Source organism: Bufo gargarizans, chromosome 1, assembly GCF_014858855.1.
Source record: "Bufo gargarizans isolate SCDJY-AF-19 chromosome 1, ASM1485885v1, whole genome shotgun sequence".
Classification (NCBI taxonomy): Eukaryota; Metazoa; Chordata; class Amphibia; order Anura; family Bufonidae; genus Bufo; species Bufo gargarizans.
This window is the reverse complement of record NC_058080.1, coordinates 433,204,023-433,222,811: the sequence shown is the minus strand read 5'-3', so window position 1 is coordinate 433,222,811 and position 18,789 is coordinate 433,204,023. Positions and strand designations below refer to the sequence as shown.

The 18,789-nt window shown below is 44.9% G+C and overlaps 1 protein-coding gene across 1 annotated transcript in view; it reads right to left on the bottom strand.

Moving 5' to 3' along the window:
- The window catches only part of RCL1 (RNA terminal phosphate cyclase like 1), a 36,081-nt gene extending 19,312 nt beyond the window's left edge, over positions 1–16,769 (bottom strand). Inside the window, exons 1-2 of the mRNA XM_044272086.1 lie at positions 16,537–16,769; positions 14,784–14,855 (exon numbers count right to left, since the gene is read on the bottom strand). Coding sequence (XP_044128021.1) covers positions 14,784–14,855; positions 16,537–16,672 — 208 coding nt within the window. The 5' untranslated portion in view covers positions 16,673–16,769. The remainder of the gene's footprint in view (positions 1–14,783; positions 14,856–16,536) is intronic.
- Positions 16,770–18,789: the final 2,020 nt, after the last annotated feature.

The window sequence follows — 18,789 nt, the reverse complement described above, 5'->3', positions numbered from 1 at the left end:
TTTCCAAATGTGTATTTTTGGCCCCATGAACACACCCTGCCACTGCAGACTAAACCACACAGATTGACATGGTTTTCAGAACAATTACATCAAATATTAACTTGATAGTTATAGGGGTTTTCCAAGAGTTTTATACTGATGACTTCTCCAGAGGACAGCTCATCAGTATCCGATTGGTGGGGTCTTGGGTGTCTGTGAGAAATCTCCAGGGCTCACAGTTCTCAGCTCACCAAGCATAGCGCTATACATATTCCGGAGCTGTGATTGGTATTGTAGCCGAGCTCCATTCACTTCAATGGGGCTGTGCCTAGGCCATGTGACAATAAATGTGTCTTCACTTTGCCTAGGCAAAGCCAAGAGAAGGTCCAGAGTGTCGGACCATGCCAATCAGAAATTTATGACCTATTCGGAGAGTTTACAAAAATAATTTAATATAGTTCCACATATTACATATATTAGAGTGCAGTTAAATGGTTAGAACCTGTTCCTCGTTAGACAACCATATAAACTTGCCCTTAAACCAAGATTACACAGAGCAACATCTGCTCCAACCAGAAGACCATCCTGATAATTCTGAATTCAATCATCCATTACATGTGACAATCATAATTTTCACATTTCTAGAGCTTGGGGTCCGGCAATGATCTCATGGTTTACTACATTTTATGAACACAGTAATTACAGATAAGACATGATCTTCCTGTTACAAGCGCCAGTTTTCTTATTAGGCATGTCAGCGCAGATTGTGCCAAATTTATTAAGAGGCACGGGTCTCTTAATAAATTTGGCGCCTTTCCAAGGAGTTAGATATGAGCTGGTGTATGTTTGAACTATTATTTACGCCAGTTTATGGCATAATATCACTGAATAATTATCCTACTAAAACTTAGCTTTTATATCAATATCAATTTAAAATAAGTCCCACAATGAAGTATTAGATAACAGCATATATAAGATAGGCTTATGTGTTAAATAGACACTGGGTATACAAACAGAGAATACAATTTTGGACTATATAGTCACCACTCACAGTTTGATGAAAATTTAAAGGGGTTGTCCAGGTTCAGAGCTGAACCCGGACATACCCTTATTTTCACCCCGGCAGCCCCCCTGAGCCTAGCATCGGAGCGTCTCATGCTCCGATGTGCTCCAGTGCCCTGCGCTAGATCGCGCAGGGCACAGGCTCTTGTGTTTTCAATAACACACTGCCGGGCGGTAACTTCCGCCCAGCAGTGTGTTCGGTGACGTCACCGGCTCTGAGGGGCGGGCTTTAGCTCTGCCCTAGCCGTTTTACTGGCTAGGGCAGAGCCAAATCCCGCCCATCAGTGCCGGTGACGTCACCGGGGTTCCTGTCAGCCCCATAGAGAGCCCGGTACGTCACCGGAACTCAGAAAAATGCCTTTGCCCTGTGCAATTTAGCGCAGGGCAAAAAAAAAGAGCATCGGAGCATGAACTGCTCCGATGCTCATGTCAGAGTGGCTGCCTGGGTGAAAATGGAGGGCTGTCCAGGTTCAGCTCTGAACCTGGACAACCCCTTTAAGGAGATTTATCCGGCCACAGCAGATGAATGTATTTGTGGTAAAAGGGTCCGCCAAGACCCCAGTGGTAGGTGTTCACTGCAGATGTACTGAGGAAAAAACAGTAATGAAATCACTGGCTCTCCTTAGGCAGAGAGGGTGGGTAACGGAGAACAATATCCCTAGCCAGCTGGTAAGGCCCTGCCTAAAAGCGGAGAGGTCTCCCGCCTATATGCGGGAGAATCACCCCCAAGGGAGCGACCCCACTTATCAGTGGCTATGCCTGTTACTCTGACCCTAAAAACAATCTCCCAGTGTCAGCATAGAAAAATTAAAATTATCCCAACGCGTTTCCTCCGATAAAAATTATCACCGGATTCATCAGGGGATGTCAAAAGAGAAATGCAAAAAATATGTAGAAGTATGGCACAATCGCTCTTTTGGGATGATCCAACTGAATAATGCAGTCCAGAGTAATGTCTGGAACTGCTCCCCTAAACATAATACTTTTCAATAATCATAATGGGTATGTTTAGGGGAGCAGTTCCAGACATTACTCTGGACTGCATTATTCAGTTGGATCATCCCAAAAGAGCGATTGTGCTAACGGCGATTGTGCCATACTTCTACATATTTTTTGCATCTCTCTTTTGACATCCCCTGATGAATCCGGTGATAAAACACGTTGGGATAATTATTTAATAATTTTTTTAATTTTTCTATGCCGACACTGGGAGATTGTTTTTAGGGTCAGAGTAAGGCTCCATTCACACGTCCGTTATAACACTCCGTTTCCGTTCCGTTTTAAATCTGAACGTTTTTTCGGATCCATTAATTTCAATTGCCTCAGCAAAAATGCGGACACCAATCATAGTGCTTTCCGAATCACTGAATCCGTTCCGTTTTCCTATTTTCGAGTATGCGGATCCTGAAAAAAATAATAAAATGAAGCTTGTTCTACCTTCTGTCAGTTTTTCTGGTCCGTTGTCCATTCCAGTCAATGGATCCGCATAAAAACTGATGACATGCACAAAACCATCCAAACGTCATCAGTTTTTTTTAACTGATCAGTTGACAGGAAATAAAAAATAAGTCCAGCCCTCAGTGCCTGTGGTGAGAGAAGTTCAGGTCATCTTCTGCTCCTGCAAAATGGCATATGAAGTGGACCAATTGATCACTATGATCCAGGTACATTATCCAAGTCTTCAGACATGACGATCGGTGAGATAACTGTAGAAAACTAAGCAACATCTATTCCTCCTCCTCTTTTTTCTTTTGGAAAAAAAACCCCCCAAAAAACGGAATCACGGAAACACGGAACGGATTTGGAAGCACTTTAGTAAAAAAAAAACTGAAGGTTGTACTGAAAAACGGATCCGCAAAAAAAAAGGAACGTTTATCTGGAAAGGTAAAAAATAGTGACGTGTGAATGGACCCTAACAGGGATAGCCACCGATAAGTGGGGTCGCTCCCTTGGGAGTGATTCTCCCGCATATAGGCGGGAGACCTCTTTGCTTTTAGGCAGGGCCTTACCAGCTGGCTAGGGATATTGTTCTCCCAGTTACCCACCCTCTCTGCCTAAGGAGAGCCAGTGATTTCATTACTGTTTTTTCCTCAATACATCTGCAGTGAACACCTACCACTGGGGTCTTGGTGGACCCTTTTACCACAAATACGTTCATCTGCTGTGGCCGGATACATCTCCTTAAATTTTCATCAAACCGTGAGTGGTGACTATATAGTCCAAAATGTTATTCTCTATGTTTGTATACCCAGTGTCTATTTAACACATAAGCCTATCTTATATATGCTGTTATCTAATACTTCATTGTGGGACTTATTTTAAGTTAATATTGATATAAAAGCTAAGTTTTAGTAGGAGAATTATTCAGTTATATACAGTTCTATATTCCTACAAATTATATATATTCTTTCATACTGTGAATTTTTCAGTTTCTGGCATAAAATGATAGTAAATGTGGCAGGCTATGCGAGGCCATGCCACCTCCATTTTTGTAGCCACTTTGAAAAGCGAGAATTTTTACACCCTTTTAGCAATTGTCCCTCAATTGGTCAGACATATGAAAACAGTCTTTGTTGCTGACAGCAACCAATTAAAATGCAGCTTGCATTTTTAAAAACTACTGTAAGAAATAAAAGCTGTGCTGCGATTGGTTGCCATCTGCGTGAAGCCAGCAGTAGTTGAAGGGTTAAATGTATATATGAAGATATACTTAAGATAGTTTTTTCCCCATCCAGGGACCTCTAGAAACTGCTCTGAAAGGTACAGAGATTAATGTTGTAATCTACAAGCAGGAACACGCATGATATCTGTGTAAAGAAAAACAACCACCACAAAACGGAGGAAGAGGATTGCACAATATTTCACAACGTGACTTGAAACTACGAACTAAAGGCAGACTGCACTGGTATGCTGGAGACAACCCATCTTGTAAGGCTACTTTCACCCCTGTGGGAAAGCTATCCGGCAGGCTGTCCAGATACTACAGTCATCGCCGGATGCCCATTGACTATAATCTGGACAATTTCTGGCCAGACACAGCTTCCATTCACACGTCCGCAATTCTGTTCCGCATTTTGTGGAACGGAATTGCAGACCCATTCATTTCTATGGGGCCGCATGATGTGCTGCCCAGATCCGGAAATGCAGACCCGCACTTCCAGGTACCCAATTCCGATAAAAATAGAACAGGTCCTATTCTTGTCTGCAATTGCGGACAAGAATAGGCATTTTCTATCAAGTGCCGGCGATGTGCTGTCCGCAAAATGCGGAATGCGCATTGCTGGTGTCAGTGTTTTGCAGATCCGCAAAACACACATGGACGTCTGAATGGAGCCAAAAACTGGTGCGTGCAGGTGTGGCACTAGCCTCAGGAGCAAAGCTGCATCTACTGGCTAAAGTATTGCACTTTTGTCATTTTCCTGCAGTTGCACTGTCCCCGATGTCACATTCCATCAGATCGAAAAAAAAAGCCCCTATAGCTGGCAGTGGATCAACCAACAGGCGTAGAAAATGATGAATGACACTTATTAGACCGGACATGAGCAGGGAAAAGTCATAGATTGCAGTGAAAAAACCTTCGTGACGCAATCTGTGCCAGTAGTACGCCTAATATAGGCGTATTTCTGGTTAGTAAATGACCAAAGTGTTTGTTTTACTTCTCATATCTTTTTATATGTCTAGTATCAATCGCAGACAGGTTTGTTAAAGGGGTATTCCGGTTATCCCCCTGTGGATAGAGGATCTGAACGTAACAGGAATATCTGCTCTGTGTTCACAGGATCCGGTTCTTTGATCGTGTATTTGAAGGCAAAGCAATAAGTGGATTTGGTAAAACGACTTAGTCTTTCTTGTCCTCAGAGTTCAATCCATTCTTGGCTTTGGCTTCAAAAGTGGCATCAAGAAACCTGAATGTGTAAACCCAACCTAAAACCACTGGGAGGTGAAGCCAACGACAGTTACCTTGTGACAATCATGTGGACGGCCGGGGGCATGTTCACTACTTACTTGGGGAACACATGGCACCAGGATGCAATATAGGAATAGCAAGCTGTCAGAGGCAGGGTCATTCTCTGGGCAAATATTTGCAGAGTAGACTTGGATTCTGGAATTAAAGGGGTTGGCCACTATCTATTACCAGCCGCACAGGCGCTGGAAACAGCATATGCCTGCAGCTAGTAGTAAGCATTATAAAAAGGGATTGTCTGGCCTTGAAGCCATCAACCCCTTTGGTCTGGACCTGTGAACTTAAAATAAAAAAATTACAAAAAATATGTATATACCAGAAAGTGGGTAGATCCAAAACCAGAGGACCTCTTTAAACCAACACTGATGTCTAATGGATTAATATGCTATATGTTTACTTGCAGGTCTGCTCCCCTACTTCCCAAAATGGCTGCGGAAGAGAGTCCCATCCATTCAGGTACTTCCAGTCACTTACAGAGGGGATGGACAGGGGAACACTAAGTAAATATGTGCAGCTGACGGACAGGAGCCACCATCAGTGGAAAACTGGGAGGGTAGCAATGGGGGGCAGTTGAGCACACCTGCATGTAAACATAAATTAGGCACATTAAGCCACTGGAGCAGACGGTTTAATAATGCCATTTATTAGCTGCTTGCATGCGCCGTTTCTAGAACATGGGAAGCTAGTAACAGATAGCGGCGAACCCCTTTAATGGTTATGCCACTTATATATGCATGACCTACCTAAACATTGTTGAAGACCAAGCATACCTTCACAACAGTATTCCTTAGTGGCAGTGACCTTATTAGGAGCCATGCCCCTGCAACAGTGTAAAAATTATTCAGCAACGGTTTCAGGAACATTTGTTGAGTTGAAGATATTGACCTTGCCTCCAAATTCCCCCGATCACAACCCGATTAAACATTTGTGGGAGAGGCTGTAAAGACAAGTCGGATCCATGGAGGAACCACCCCAAACTTACAGGACTTAAAGGGGTTGTGCCAAGTCATGATCCATGGACTTCCAACTCCTGGAAGCTCCACCAGTTACAAGAACGGGTATTCTGCGCCCTCATATGAAACGTATCTTTAGACCGCGTCCGTTCCGCGTATGCATGTCCGTAAGTCTGCATGGCAGTTCCGCAAAAGAAACAGAACATGTCCCATTATTGTCCGCATTACAGACAAGTATAAGACTGTTCTATTAGGGGCTGGCAAACTGTGGAATGAACAGTCCTGGCTATCCGTGTTTTGCAAACCAAAAAACGCCAACGGTCGTGTGCATGAGCCCTGAGGCTGCAGGCCGTGCATGCTCTGTTAACTCTCAATTGGACTGTTGGAGATAGAGTACAGCGTTCTGACTTCTGGGGACCCCAGTTGACGGAATACCAACAATTTGTCCCCCAGTGACCAGATACTTATCCCCCTATCCTGGATCTTCTGCTAACATCTAGATACCACACCTTCAGAGGTACTGCGGAGTCCATGCCTTAATGGGCAAAGCTGTTTTGGTGGCATGGGTGGGTTGACCTTAGAAAACATTAAATATACTGCAAACGCCACACTGACTAGACCAAAAAAAAAAAAAAAAAAGCTCTATATAACTGAACACTAACAGGCCGGCCCTGAGCTTGTACTTTGCACTGTAATGCTGCCAAATCCAAGAAACCTCCTGATAATGTTTTTACAAAATCAATCACTGACCGAGTTATTAAATCAGTTCCTACGTTATCACAATGTCTCATGGTAACATCTGACAACATGTTAGAATTGCTGTCTGGGTGAATCCTTGGGGGATACTCAGAAGCGTTAACTCAGCCATCTCATGCTGCTGGCAGCTTAGTCAGAAGTCACTTGATCTGCTGTGTCAATAATGGATTACAGCTCTGAAGCTTCCCATCACATGGCTACAGTTTACTCCGCAGGACACAGGTGTGGAACACATTTTTGGACAATGGAGCTTTTGTTCTATCATAATATTAATCCTAACATTTGTATAGCGCTTTTCTCCTGTCGGACTCAAAGCGCTTCAAGAGCTGCAGCGACTAAGGGCGCGCTCGAGGGGCCACCCTGCAGCGCTAGGAAGTCTTGCCCTGATAAATTGGAATTAATTTAATAATCTAGACGGTCTGCCTTGTAGCATACATCAGTTATGTGATTTTGTGAGTAGGTCATATGTAGCACTGTATAATAGTAAAGATAATAGAGGCCTTACGGTTTGTAGCAGGATATACATTCTGTTATCCAATTAGCATCTGGTGGTGAATCAAGCCAGATTTTCATAATGGTTGATGAAGCTCCCGCCACTGCGGCCCCTTTGCATCATGTGGTCTAGGGGCTGTTAGACTACATAGAGGGATATAAGCTGTAGGGCATTCCTGTTAAGATCTACATGTTAAGTACTTTCATAGTCATCAGTACATTGTGGATAGGGAGCCCAAACACCCCATACCTGACTGCATGCATCCCTATGTAATAAGGACCTCTGTCTGGGAAACCTACATATTTCATATTTGGATTAAACATGTATTATAAAAGTCTGTCTGCACCTGAACTGCCTGTGGTACGGGCTTGAAAATCATATTTTTGCTCATATTTTATATTGGCCAGCTGGATGGGGAGGTGGAGTGAGCAAGAAAAAAAGATGTGCTTCCATGAGGGCTGGGCCAGAATGGCGGGGGTTCCCTCTCAACCTGCCCCTTCTGCTGAGGGGGGGCATAAACATAAGTGACCGGGGACATTCTGGTTGGCACAAGTTGAGGATCCAATCTGATTTGATTGTGTGCATGTTCTCTCTCTGTCCCCAGGAACGGCAAAGGACTGATAGCAACACGCCAAGCATCAGACTTTCTGCATTTTCTCCTTTTTATTTCAATAACTATTTTGGCACATGTATGTACGTCTGTACTTTTTCAAACCAAATACTGTACCTTTTTGCACATAAAAGCCTAATACTTTAATGGTTTGCCTTGCTGCCCTAAACAAACAAGCTCGGTTTCAGAGAGAATGCAGCTTGTGTTAGGCCTCATGCACACGACCGTTCGGGTCCGCATCAGAGCTGCAGTTTTTGCAGCTCGGGTGCGGACCCATTTACTTCAATGGGGCCGCAAAAGATGCGGACAGCACTCCATGTGCGGTCCGCATCCGTTGCTCCGTTGCGTGGCCCCGCAAAAAAAAAATATAAAATGTCCTATTCTTGTCTGTTCCGCGGACAAGAATAGGCAGGTCTACAACGGGCCGCAAATTGCTGAAGGCACACGTTTTTTCCGACTGTGAAAAAAAAGGAACGGTCGTGTGCATGAGGCCTAACTGTGTCCGCTTGCAAGCAAGGCGTTGTTAGGGTATCTATTGGCCTGTAGAATTCAATAAATTGTGGAAGTGCGTTCTGGGGTGCACTTGAGTGAGCAGAGTAAGGCTACTTTCACACTTGCCTTCGGGGCTCCGCTTGCGAGTTCCGTTTGAAGGCTCTCACAAGCGGCCCGAACGGATCCGTCCAGCCCTAACCCTAAGTTCACACCTGAGCGTTTTACAGCGCGTTCAAACGCGCTGTAAAACGCTCAACACATGAAAACCAATGCTTCCCTATGGGAATGGTTCTCACCTGGGCGTTTTACAGCGCGTACGATCGCGCTGTAAAACGCCCGACGCATAATCAAGTACTTGAGCTTCTTTGGGGCGTTTTGACGCGCGTTTGTGGCCATAGGACACTGCAGTCAATCACACAAACGCGCGTTTACTATTACAAAAAACGCGCATAAAAACGCGCGACAAAAACGCGCGTTTGAGAAACGCTCAGGTATGAAAGCAGGGTAATGCATTCTGAGTGGATGCGGATCCGCTCAGAATGCCTCAGTCTGGCACCGTTTGTCCTCCGCTCAGCAGGCAGACACCTGAACGCTGCTTGCAGCGTTCGGGTGTCCGCCTGGCCGTGCGGAGGCAAACGGATCCGTCCAGACTTACAATGTAAGTAAATGGGGACGGATCCGTTTGAAGTTGACACATTATGGCTCAATTTTCAAACGGATCCGTCCCCCATTGACTTTCAATGTAAAGTCAAAATGGATCCGTTTGCACTATCATAAACAAAAAAAAAAAAAACTTTTTTTTTTTGTTCATGGTAATGCAAACGGATCCGTTCTGAACGGATCTAAGCGGTTGCATTGTATGTGCGGATCCGTCTGTGCAGATACCAGACGGATCCGCACCTAAACGCAGGTGTGAAAGTAGCCTAAATCAACCCTTGGTAGTCGCAAGCCCCATGACAAGTCTTCCTGACCTCCTTAGGGCTCTTTCACACTTGCGTTCTTTTCTTCCGGCATAGAGTTCCGTCGTCGGGGCTCTATGCCGGAAGAATCCTGATCAGTTTTATCCTAATGCATTCTAAATGGAGAGAAATCCGTTCAGGATGCATCAGGATGTCTTCAGTTCAGGACCGGAACGTTTTTTGGCCGGACAAAATACCGCAGCATGCTGCGCTTTTTGCTCCGGCCCAAAATCCTGAACACTTGCCGCAAGGCCGGACTCGGAATTAATGCCCATTGAAAGGCATTAATCCGGATCCGGCCTTAAGCTAAACGTCGTTTCGGCGCATTGCCGGATCCGACGTTTAGCTTTTTCTGAATGGTTACCATGGCTGCCGGGACGCTAAAGTCCTGGCAGCCATGGTAAAGTGTAGTGGGGAGCGGGGGAGCAGTATACTTACCATCCGTGCGGCTCCCGGGGCGCTTCAGAGTGACGGCAGGGTGCCCCACGCGCATGGCACGTCATCCATGCGCATGGGGCGCTCTGACGTCATTCTGGAGCGCCCCGGGAGCCGCACGGACTAAGTATACCGCTCCCCGCTCCTACTATGGCAACCAGGACTTTAATAGCGTCCTGGCTGCCATAGTAACACTGAACGCATTTTGAAGACGTCTTCAAATGCTTTCAGTTCACTTGCGTTTTTCCGGATCCGGCGTGTAATTCCGGCAAATAGAGTACACGCCGTATCCGGACAACGCAAGTGTGAAAGAGCCCTTAGTCACACTTTACAATTATATTACTTCTAAGGTTAAAAGGACAAGTCCATCAATCTTTTTATTACATTAACAGTCTATATGTGAATATTCAGATTTTTACAGTTGCAAGAAAAAGTATGTGAACCCTTTGGAATGATACGGATTTCTGTACAAATTGGTCATAAAATGTGATCTGATCTTCATCTAAGACAACAATAGACAATCACAGTCTGCTTAAACTAATAACACACAAAGAATTAAATGTTATGTTTTTATTGAACACCCCATGTAAACATTCACAGTGCAGGTGGAAAAAGTATGCGAACCCCTAGACTAATGACATCTCCAAGAGCTAATTGAAGTGAGGTGTCAGACAATTGGAGTCCAATCAATGAGATGAGATTGGAGGTGTTGGTTACAGCTGCCCCGCCCTATTTAAAAAAAATAATAACACACACACACACGTTCTGGGTTTGCTTTTCACAAGAAGCATTGCCTGATGTGAATGATGCCTCACACAAAAGAGCTCTCAGAAGACCCAAGATTAAGAATTGTTGACTTGCATAAAGCTGGAAAGGGTTATAAAAGTATCTCTAAAAGCCTTGCTGTTCATCAGTCCATGGTAAGACAAGTTGTCTATAAATGGAGAAAGTTCAGCATGGCTGCTACTCTCCCTAGGAGTGGCCATCCTGTAAAGATGACTGCAAGAACACAGCCCAGACTGCTCAATGAGGTGAAGAAGAATCCTAGAGTGTCAGCTAAAGACTTACAAAAGTCTCTGGCATGTGCTAACATCCCTGTTAGCGAATCTGCGATACGTAAAACACTAAAGAATGGATTTCATGGGAGGATACCACAGAGGAAGCCACCGCTATCCCAAAAAAAAACAAAAAAAAAAAACACATTGCTGCACATTTACAGTTTGCACAAGAGCACCTGGATGTTCCACAGCAGTACTGGCAAAATATTCTGTGGACAGATGAAACCAAAGTTGAGTTGTTTGGAAGAAACACACAACACTGTGTGGAGAAAAAGAGGCACAGAACACCAACATCAAAACCTCATCCCAACTGTGAAGTATTATGGTGGGGGGGCATCATGGTTTGGGGCTGCTTTTCTGAGTCAGGGCCTGGATGGATTGCCATCATCGAAGGAAAAATTAATTCCCAAGCTTATCAAGACATTTTGCAGGAGAACTTAAGGCCATCTGTCCACCAGCTGAAGCTCAACAGAAGATGGGTGTTGCAACAGGACAACGACCCAAAGCATAGAAGTAAATTAACAGAATGTCCTAAACAGAAGAAAATACGCCTTCTGGAGTGACCCAGAGTTCTGACCTCAACCCTCTTGAGATGCTGGGGCATGACCTCAAGAAAGCGATTCACACCAGACATACCAAGAATATTGCTGAACTGAAACAGTTCTGTAAAGAGGAATGGTCAAGAATTACTCCTGACCGTTGTGCACGTCTGATCTGCAACTACAGGAAACGTTTGGTTGAAGTTATTGCTGCCAAAGGAGGTTCAACCACTTATTAAATCCAATGGTTCACATACTTTTTCCACCTGCACTGTGAATGTTTACATGGTGTACTACCAAAATGAAAAAAAAAAAAACATATTGGGGGTCATTTATCAAAGACCAGTGTTTCTCTGGTATTTCGTATCCCACTGGTGCCGAAGCATGTGCTTAATTTATGATTAGGCTCAGGCCTAGTCACTAATTAGGAGCTTCCTTTGGCAGTATGTGCACCTAGACTGAGATCTAGTCCAGTTCCCACTTAAAAATAAAATAAAAATGAAATGAAATGTCATTAAAATAATAATGTTCCCATCATAATAAAAAGGTGTATAAGGTTTAAGGGCAGGGAGTGTGTGGTCAAGAGGGGCCACATGGTAAACTAAATTGAAGATCCCCAATTACAGTAAAACAAATTTGTCAAGTTGCACTATGGCCCAAAGTGTTGCGATACCTCCAGTGTAAGCGTCCTTACTGTTACCCCGGGGCTAGTAAACAGTGGATGTGGGCCGATACTATCTACGGTATGTAGTAGATGGCCCATAAACACTTACACCTATCCCTGCCTGAACAGCGATAGTCATACATAGTACACCTATTTGTTAATTTCAGTCAACATTTATGCCAGTAAGTGGCGTAAATGTGCTGACATGTGCCACACCATGCCCCCTTGACAGAAAGAGGAGAGTGTGGAGTACAAACGCTACGTGCACTGTGACATTCAAAAAGTTGCAAACTGCAGACTTGCAACTTCTTTTACACCTCTGTGTATAGATAAGAAAGGACCCGCCATTCACAATAAGTGATTGTCAGAGCTCATCTATTCTTTCCTTGTACAATGACCTCTGCACAGGTCACAGAGCATGTCTAGAAGACTCTCCCATAGAAGTCACTGAGGTCCCCTCCTGTCCAATGTGACTATGGCCCATGGGGCTGCCATAAAGCAATTTTCTTAATGCTGTTAAGAACAGCTCAGCCAAGGTGGCCGCCCCAATAATCAGGAATTTAAAAAAAATTAAAAATAAATCAATCAGAAAATAAATACAGATTAAAAAAGGAGATGTGTTAGTAGCTGATTTTAACAGGCAGATAACATTTCCTTTAAAACTAGCTGTGACTCATTTTAGAGCTAAAGTGAAAGTGCGCCAAGAAGAATAATCTTCTGTGTGAGGAGAGTGACTTCACGGGGAAGGTAATGGCTTATGATCTGCCACTTTCTGCCAACGTTCTGTCGTGAAGGAAGCCAACTAATAGGTGGTCGAAACTGAGACTAGACCATCTAGTCCTGCGCCAGATTTATCATCCGGCATCAGCAAAAAAATTTAAAGGGGTTCTGCACTTTGTTTTAACTGATGATCTATCCTCTGGATAGATCATCAGCTTCTGATCAGCGGGCCCGGCCCCTCAGCTGTTTGAGAAGGCAGCAGCGCTCCAGTAGCGCCGCGGCCTTCTCACTGTTAACCGTTGGCCCAGTGATGTCACGACTAGTATAAACTGGCCTGGGTGGGGCTAAGCTCCATTCAAGTGAACAGAGCTTAGCCCCGTCCACGCTAGTTTATACTAGTCGTGACGTCAGTGTGCCGGTGGTAAACAGTGAGAAGGCCACAGCGCTAATGGGGCGCCGCTGCCTTCTCATAAGGCTAATCGGCGGGGGTCCCAGGAGTCGGACCCCTGCTGATCAGATGTCGATCTATTCAGAGGATAGATCATCAGTTAAAACAAAGTGCAGAACCCCTTTAAACAGGATTAGTAAATCTGCCCCAATATGTCTGTCATTTTCTTCTTCATCAAGTAACAGCAATATATTTAGGCTGGCAGAGATCGCAGGGTAGCGCTGCCTGCTTTGCAACTACCGAAAGTGAATGAGGTTGAGCTTTGACCCCCCAGTTTCCGCATCTGTGAAACTTGCAGCCGGCATATAGCGGTAGCGTCCGGATCGCCCCATTAGCTGTGATGCAGGCAGCTCATATACTGGAATCTTAAAGGGGTTATCCATGTTTTGCTCCAGATGTGAGTAATCCCATTATAGATTATGAGAATTTCCTTACCCGGCCAGCGCTGTGCCCCTCAGATCTACATAGGATGCAGGCACTTCCGGGACCACATGTCGTACATTTGGCATGTGATCCTAACCCAGTTACCACTGCAATTGCTCAGTGCCCGAGGATGCCTGACTGAGCATGTTCAAAGTACATTGCGGGTTGTAGCCAGGCTAGGATCACGTGCCGAAAGGGGAATATATGAATTTAAAGTGCTGCCAAAAGGTTTTGCGCTGGAAGTAAAAACATAATTAAAAACCCTGCCCCAATTACCCTACACTGCCAATAATGAGCCACATTTATCAAAACTATATAAAAGGGGACCTCAACCTTCGCTACAGTGCCTTTTAGAGCACCTTCATGGTCATGAGCCCCAGTGGCCAGACACTGACCAAGGCCCTTGAAATATGCTATCGCAACATATATACAGTCCAATGAAATGCCAACGGCGGGTCAAATCTAGAGACTTTCCTCCAACTCCTGCACAGTACTGTATATGGTCTATTTAATCATGCCAATCCCATGTACTCCGCAATGTTTCCAGCTTCATCATAGTCATACAAAGCTAGACGGAAACACATACATCAAGCCAAATTCACAGAGGGAACACAAGGTCTTCCCATTGGCTCTGTAACAAGCACTGAGACTGAGGAATTCTGGGTGTGGTTACCAGCTCCAGTATAAGCCATTTGGAAGGACAAATTGGGGTGGGGAAAGACTGCAGAAACATACTGGCGTTCCTGGTTCAAGGCCAGGGTTTACAACAATATAAAAGAATACAGAACAAAAAGCTAAAAGAACAACAAACTGCATGATTGTACACGTGCTGCGAGCTGCGCCGGTAGACTCCTCAGACGCACGTGTACACGTGCTGCGCCGGTAGACTCCTCAGACGCACGTGTACACGTGCTGCGCCGGTAGACTCCTCAGACGCACGTGTACACGTGCTGCGCCGGTAGACTCCTCAGACGCACGTGTACACGTGCTGCGCCGGTAGACTCCTCAGACGCACGTGTACACGTGCTGCGAGCTGCACAGGTAGCCTCATCTGAATGTGTACACATGCTGCGAGCAGCGCCGGTAGCCTCCTAATTTGCACGTGTACACGTGCTGCGAGCTGCACAGGTAGACTCCTCATACGCACGTGTACACATGCTGCAAGCAGCGCAGGTAGCCTCATCAATAGCGTATACGTGACCCTTAGCACGGGTTACCAAACACTCACCAGTTTCATTGATCTCGATTCTGGACCCATTGGTTATTTTATCCAACAGCCTGATGAAACTTGCTTCAAAGTCTGCAATGAAGAAAAGGATTAGTTATTCTGGACATGACAGCTGAACAGGCATCTCCTGTGAATATAGAGGATATTACATATACTAGAGTAAGCGCTCTGAAAAGTCAAGCACCGTAATGGAGGTGGTGTGCTATTATGCCGCAGTGAGAGCGGACTCCTGTGTTCTGCAGATGGCGACTATTACACAGCTGGCATCCCACTCTAATGCTGAATGTGGCATCTAAGTGGTTAGAGAGAGTGCTCCCTCTATCACCCCATCGGGTGAGCATCATAAAAAATAAAATACCAACATTGCTGGGGGGGTTTTTGCTCACCCCACCTACCAATAAGTCCAATAAAAAGTGATCCAAAAGTCATATGTACCCCAGAACAGCACCAATGACAACTCACCCTCTTCCAGCAAAAAAACAAGCCCTCACACAGCTCCGTACATGGAAAACGAAAGGGGAACTGAGTGACAATTTTTTTTTTAAAAAAAAGCTTTTATTCTACAAATAGAAAAAAAAAACTATATACATTTAGTATTGTTGTGCCGACTGACAAAATAAAGTTACCACATACTGCATGGTGAATGCCAATAGAAAAGTGCAGAAAACAATGGCAAAATTTGCTGTGTTTTTACATGCTGCCACCTTAAAAAAAAAAAAAATAAAAAAAAAATATATATATATATATATATATATATATATATATATATATATATATATATTATATTATATATATTTTAGGTGCGCCCCAAATTAGTGCAATTTAAAAATACAACAAAAGGTACTCATATGATTATACCAACAGAAAAATAAATGGTGATGTGGGGGCGGGGGGGAACCTGCTTCCTAAAGTCCGATACACTGTAGGCCGCGTCCCCAAGAGGTTCACGGTACCTAGGACTGTAAGGCCCTTTATGTACACCATATTATTAATCCATGTACTGACCCATTCATTTTTACATCCCCACATCTGCATTTTTTTATTGTTTTTTTTAATCAGTTTTCCCAAATTATAGAACATGTCCTATCCTGGTCTATGGTACCACTACATGCAGCAGAGATAGCCCTACAAGGCGCTGTGCCTGGTTTATCAGCGAGTCTCCTGGTGACAGATTCCCTTTAATATAGTTCTATGTTCTGCTATTACGCCCGTTAGAAGGTCCAACTGGGTTTTACATGCTTGACAGTGTGATTGGACCATGTCAGATTTGGCAGAGGCATACCCAGTTGGTAACACCCGGTCATACATTTATAAGCTTCTAGTAGGCATAATAGAGGAATGGTACAATATCAAGTCTGTAAATGCTCCACAATGGTCCTTTCATGTGTTATACAAGCCTTTAATAAAAACAGAACTGTCCACAGGGGTGACAGCCCCATTTCTAGACTATAGAGTAGATTTCACACGTTACACCTTATAGAAATGATGACGGAAGCTCTCAGGTACGACTAACATTAGAAAAATAATACCCCAACACAACAGGCATGGCAAATATTCTAGAAGTAAGAGCGCCATATAGTGACAGAGGTGTGTGACACATGGAGCTAATGTGAGCTTCCCTCCCCGAGGAGCACTCCAGCCACCCCCTGCCCAGCCTGAGCTGGCTGATAACACAGAACAACGGATTACAACCATCTACCATCCAGCACGTAGTGACAGAAACCAGCTCCCACATGGCGGGGGTGCACCTTACCCCTGATTCCGGGGCTCTCGTCTTTCACCCTGATGTTCTGGATTTTCACCGGCCTCCCGCTTAAGGTAGACAGGACAAGCCGCTGCCTGAAGAAGTTGCAGCCCTCGAAGCGGAGGCAGTACCCCTGGCTCGCCATGCCGCCACTTCAGAACCTCCGCCTGGACGAGAAGCCAGCTGCGTACAGCATGCACACGTGGTTTGGAACGGGAAGTCTGAGGAACGCTCACACTGAGGTCAGGGGTCACGTGAAAAGGGCGGGGTGAAAACACTACACAAGCACGAGCTTATTTTTTTTTTTTTCTGTTCTGGAAAAACTTTATTAACAAGTATTCGAAACAACAGACAATTATCCAATCCAGTCGCCAGCGCGTAGCAGGAGAGAACGCACACACGCTCGATATAATGGCAGTATTACCTTTTCTATATAAGCCCCTAACAGCCTGGGACCCATAAATCGTTTCTTGTGTATGAAGAAATGCAGGTTGGAGGGTGTTACCAACAGACTCCACCACACACTAGGGCAGGCAAGCTTTGGCAGTGCACTCCAGCGGCTGTGAAACTACAACTCCCATAGTTCTTTGCCAGCACTGTCCCTGGTTTTCAGACAGTCCTGGCAAATTCGCAACTGTTTCAGGTCAAAAGTGGAGGGTGCTAACACAACCCCCAGCGGTGGGTGGTCCTGTTGGTTATGCGGTGGGGCTGATAGCTCCCCATTTTACCAACTGAGATGGTAAGTATTAAAAGGGTTCTGTAGTGTTTTCTCACTGATCTATCCTCTGGATAGATCATCAGCATCTGATCGGCGGGGGTCCGATGCCAGTGATAATAGTCATGATGTCACTGGTCCTGCGGGAAACAGCGAGAAGTCCACGACACTACTGCCAGCACCGCTACCTTCTCAAACAGCTTATCGGCGAGTGTTGGACCCCTGACGATCAGATGGTGTTGATCTCTCTAGAGCAGGGGTGCACAACCTGCGGCCCGGGGGCCACATGCGGCCCTCAATACCATTCTATGCGGCCCCCAAACATCTGGTAGCAGACATGTATGTCTGTCTTGTGGCTGCTCACATTCATTTTTCATGTATTGTCCCATTAGATGGGAGTACTAGAAGTGTAACTAGACATTTATGATATACAGGTCCTTCTCGAAAAATTAGCATATTGTGATAAAGTTCATTATTTTCTGTAATGTACTGATAAACATTAGACTTTCATATATTTTAGATTCATTACACACCAACTGAAGTAGTTCAAGCCTTTTATTGTTTTAATATTGATGATTTTGGCATACAGCTCATGAAAACCCCAAATTCCTATCTAAAAAAATTAGCATATCATGAAAAGGTTCTCTAAACGAGCTATTAACCTAATCATCTGAATCAACTAATTAACTCTAAACACCTGCAAAAGATTCCTGAGGCTTTTAAAAACTCCCAGCCTGGTTCATTACTCAAAACCGCAATCATGGGTAAGACTGCCGACCTGACTGCTGTCCAGAAGGCCATCATTGACACCCTCAAGCAAGAGGGTAAGACACAGAAAGAAATTTCTGGATGAATAGGCTGTTCCCGGAGTGCTGTATCAAGGCACCTCAGTGGGAAGTCTGTGGGAAGGAAAAAGTGTGGCAGAAAACGCTGCACAACGAGAAGAGGTGACCGGACCCTGAGGAAGATTGTGGAGAAGGACCGATTCCAGACCTTGGGGGACCTGCGGAAGCAGTGGACTGAGTCTGGAGTAGAAACATCCAGAGCCACCGTGTGCAGGAAATGGGCTACAGGTGCCGCATTCCCCAGGTCAAGCCACTTTTGAACCAGAAACAGCGGCAGAAGCGCCTGACCTGGGCTACAGAGAAGCAGCACTGGACTGTTGCTCAGTGGTCCAAAGTACTTTTTTCGGATGAAAGCAAATTTTGCATGTCATTCGGAAATCAAGGTGCCAGAGTCTGGAGGAAGACTGGGGAGAGGGAAATGCCAAAATGCCTGAAGTCCAGTGTCAAGTACCCACAGTCAGTGATGGTCTGGGGTGCCATGTCAGCTGCTGGTGTTGGTCCACTGTGTTTTATCAAGGGCAGGGTCAATGCAGCTAGCTATCCGGAGATTTTGGAGCACTTCATGCTTCCATCTGCTGAAAAGCTTTATGGAGATGAAGATTTCATTTTTCAGCACGACCTGGCACCTGCTCACAGTGCCCAAACCACTGGTAAATGGTTTACTGACCATGGTATTACTGTGCTCAATTGGTCTGCCAACTC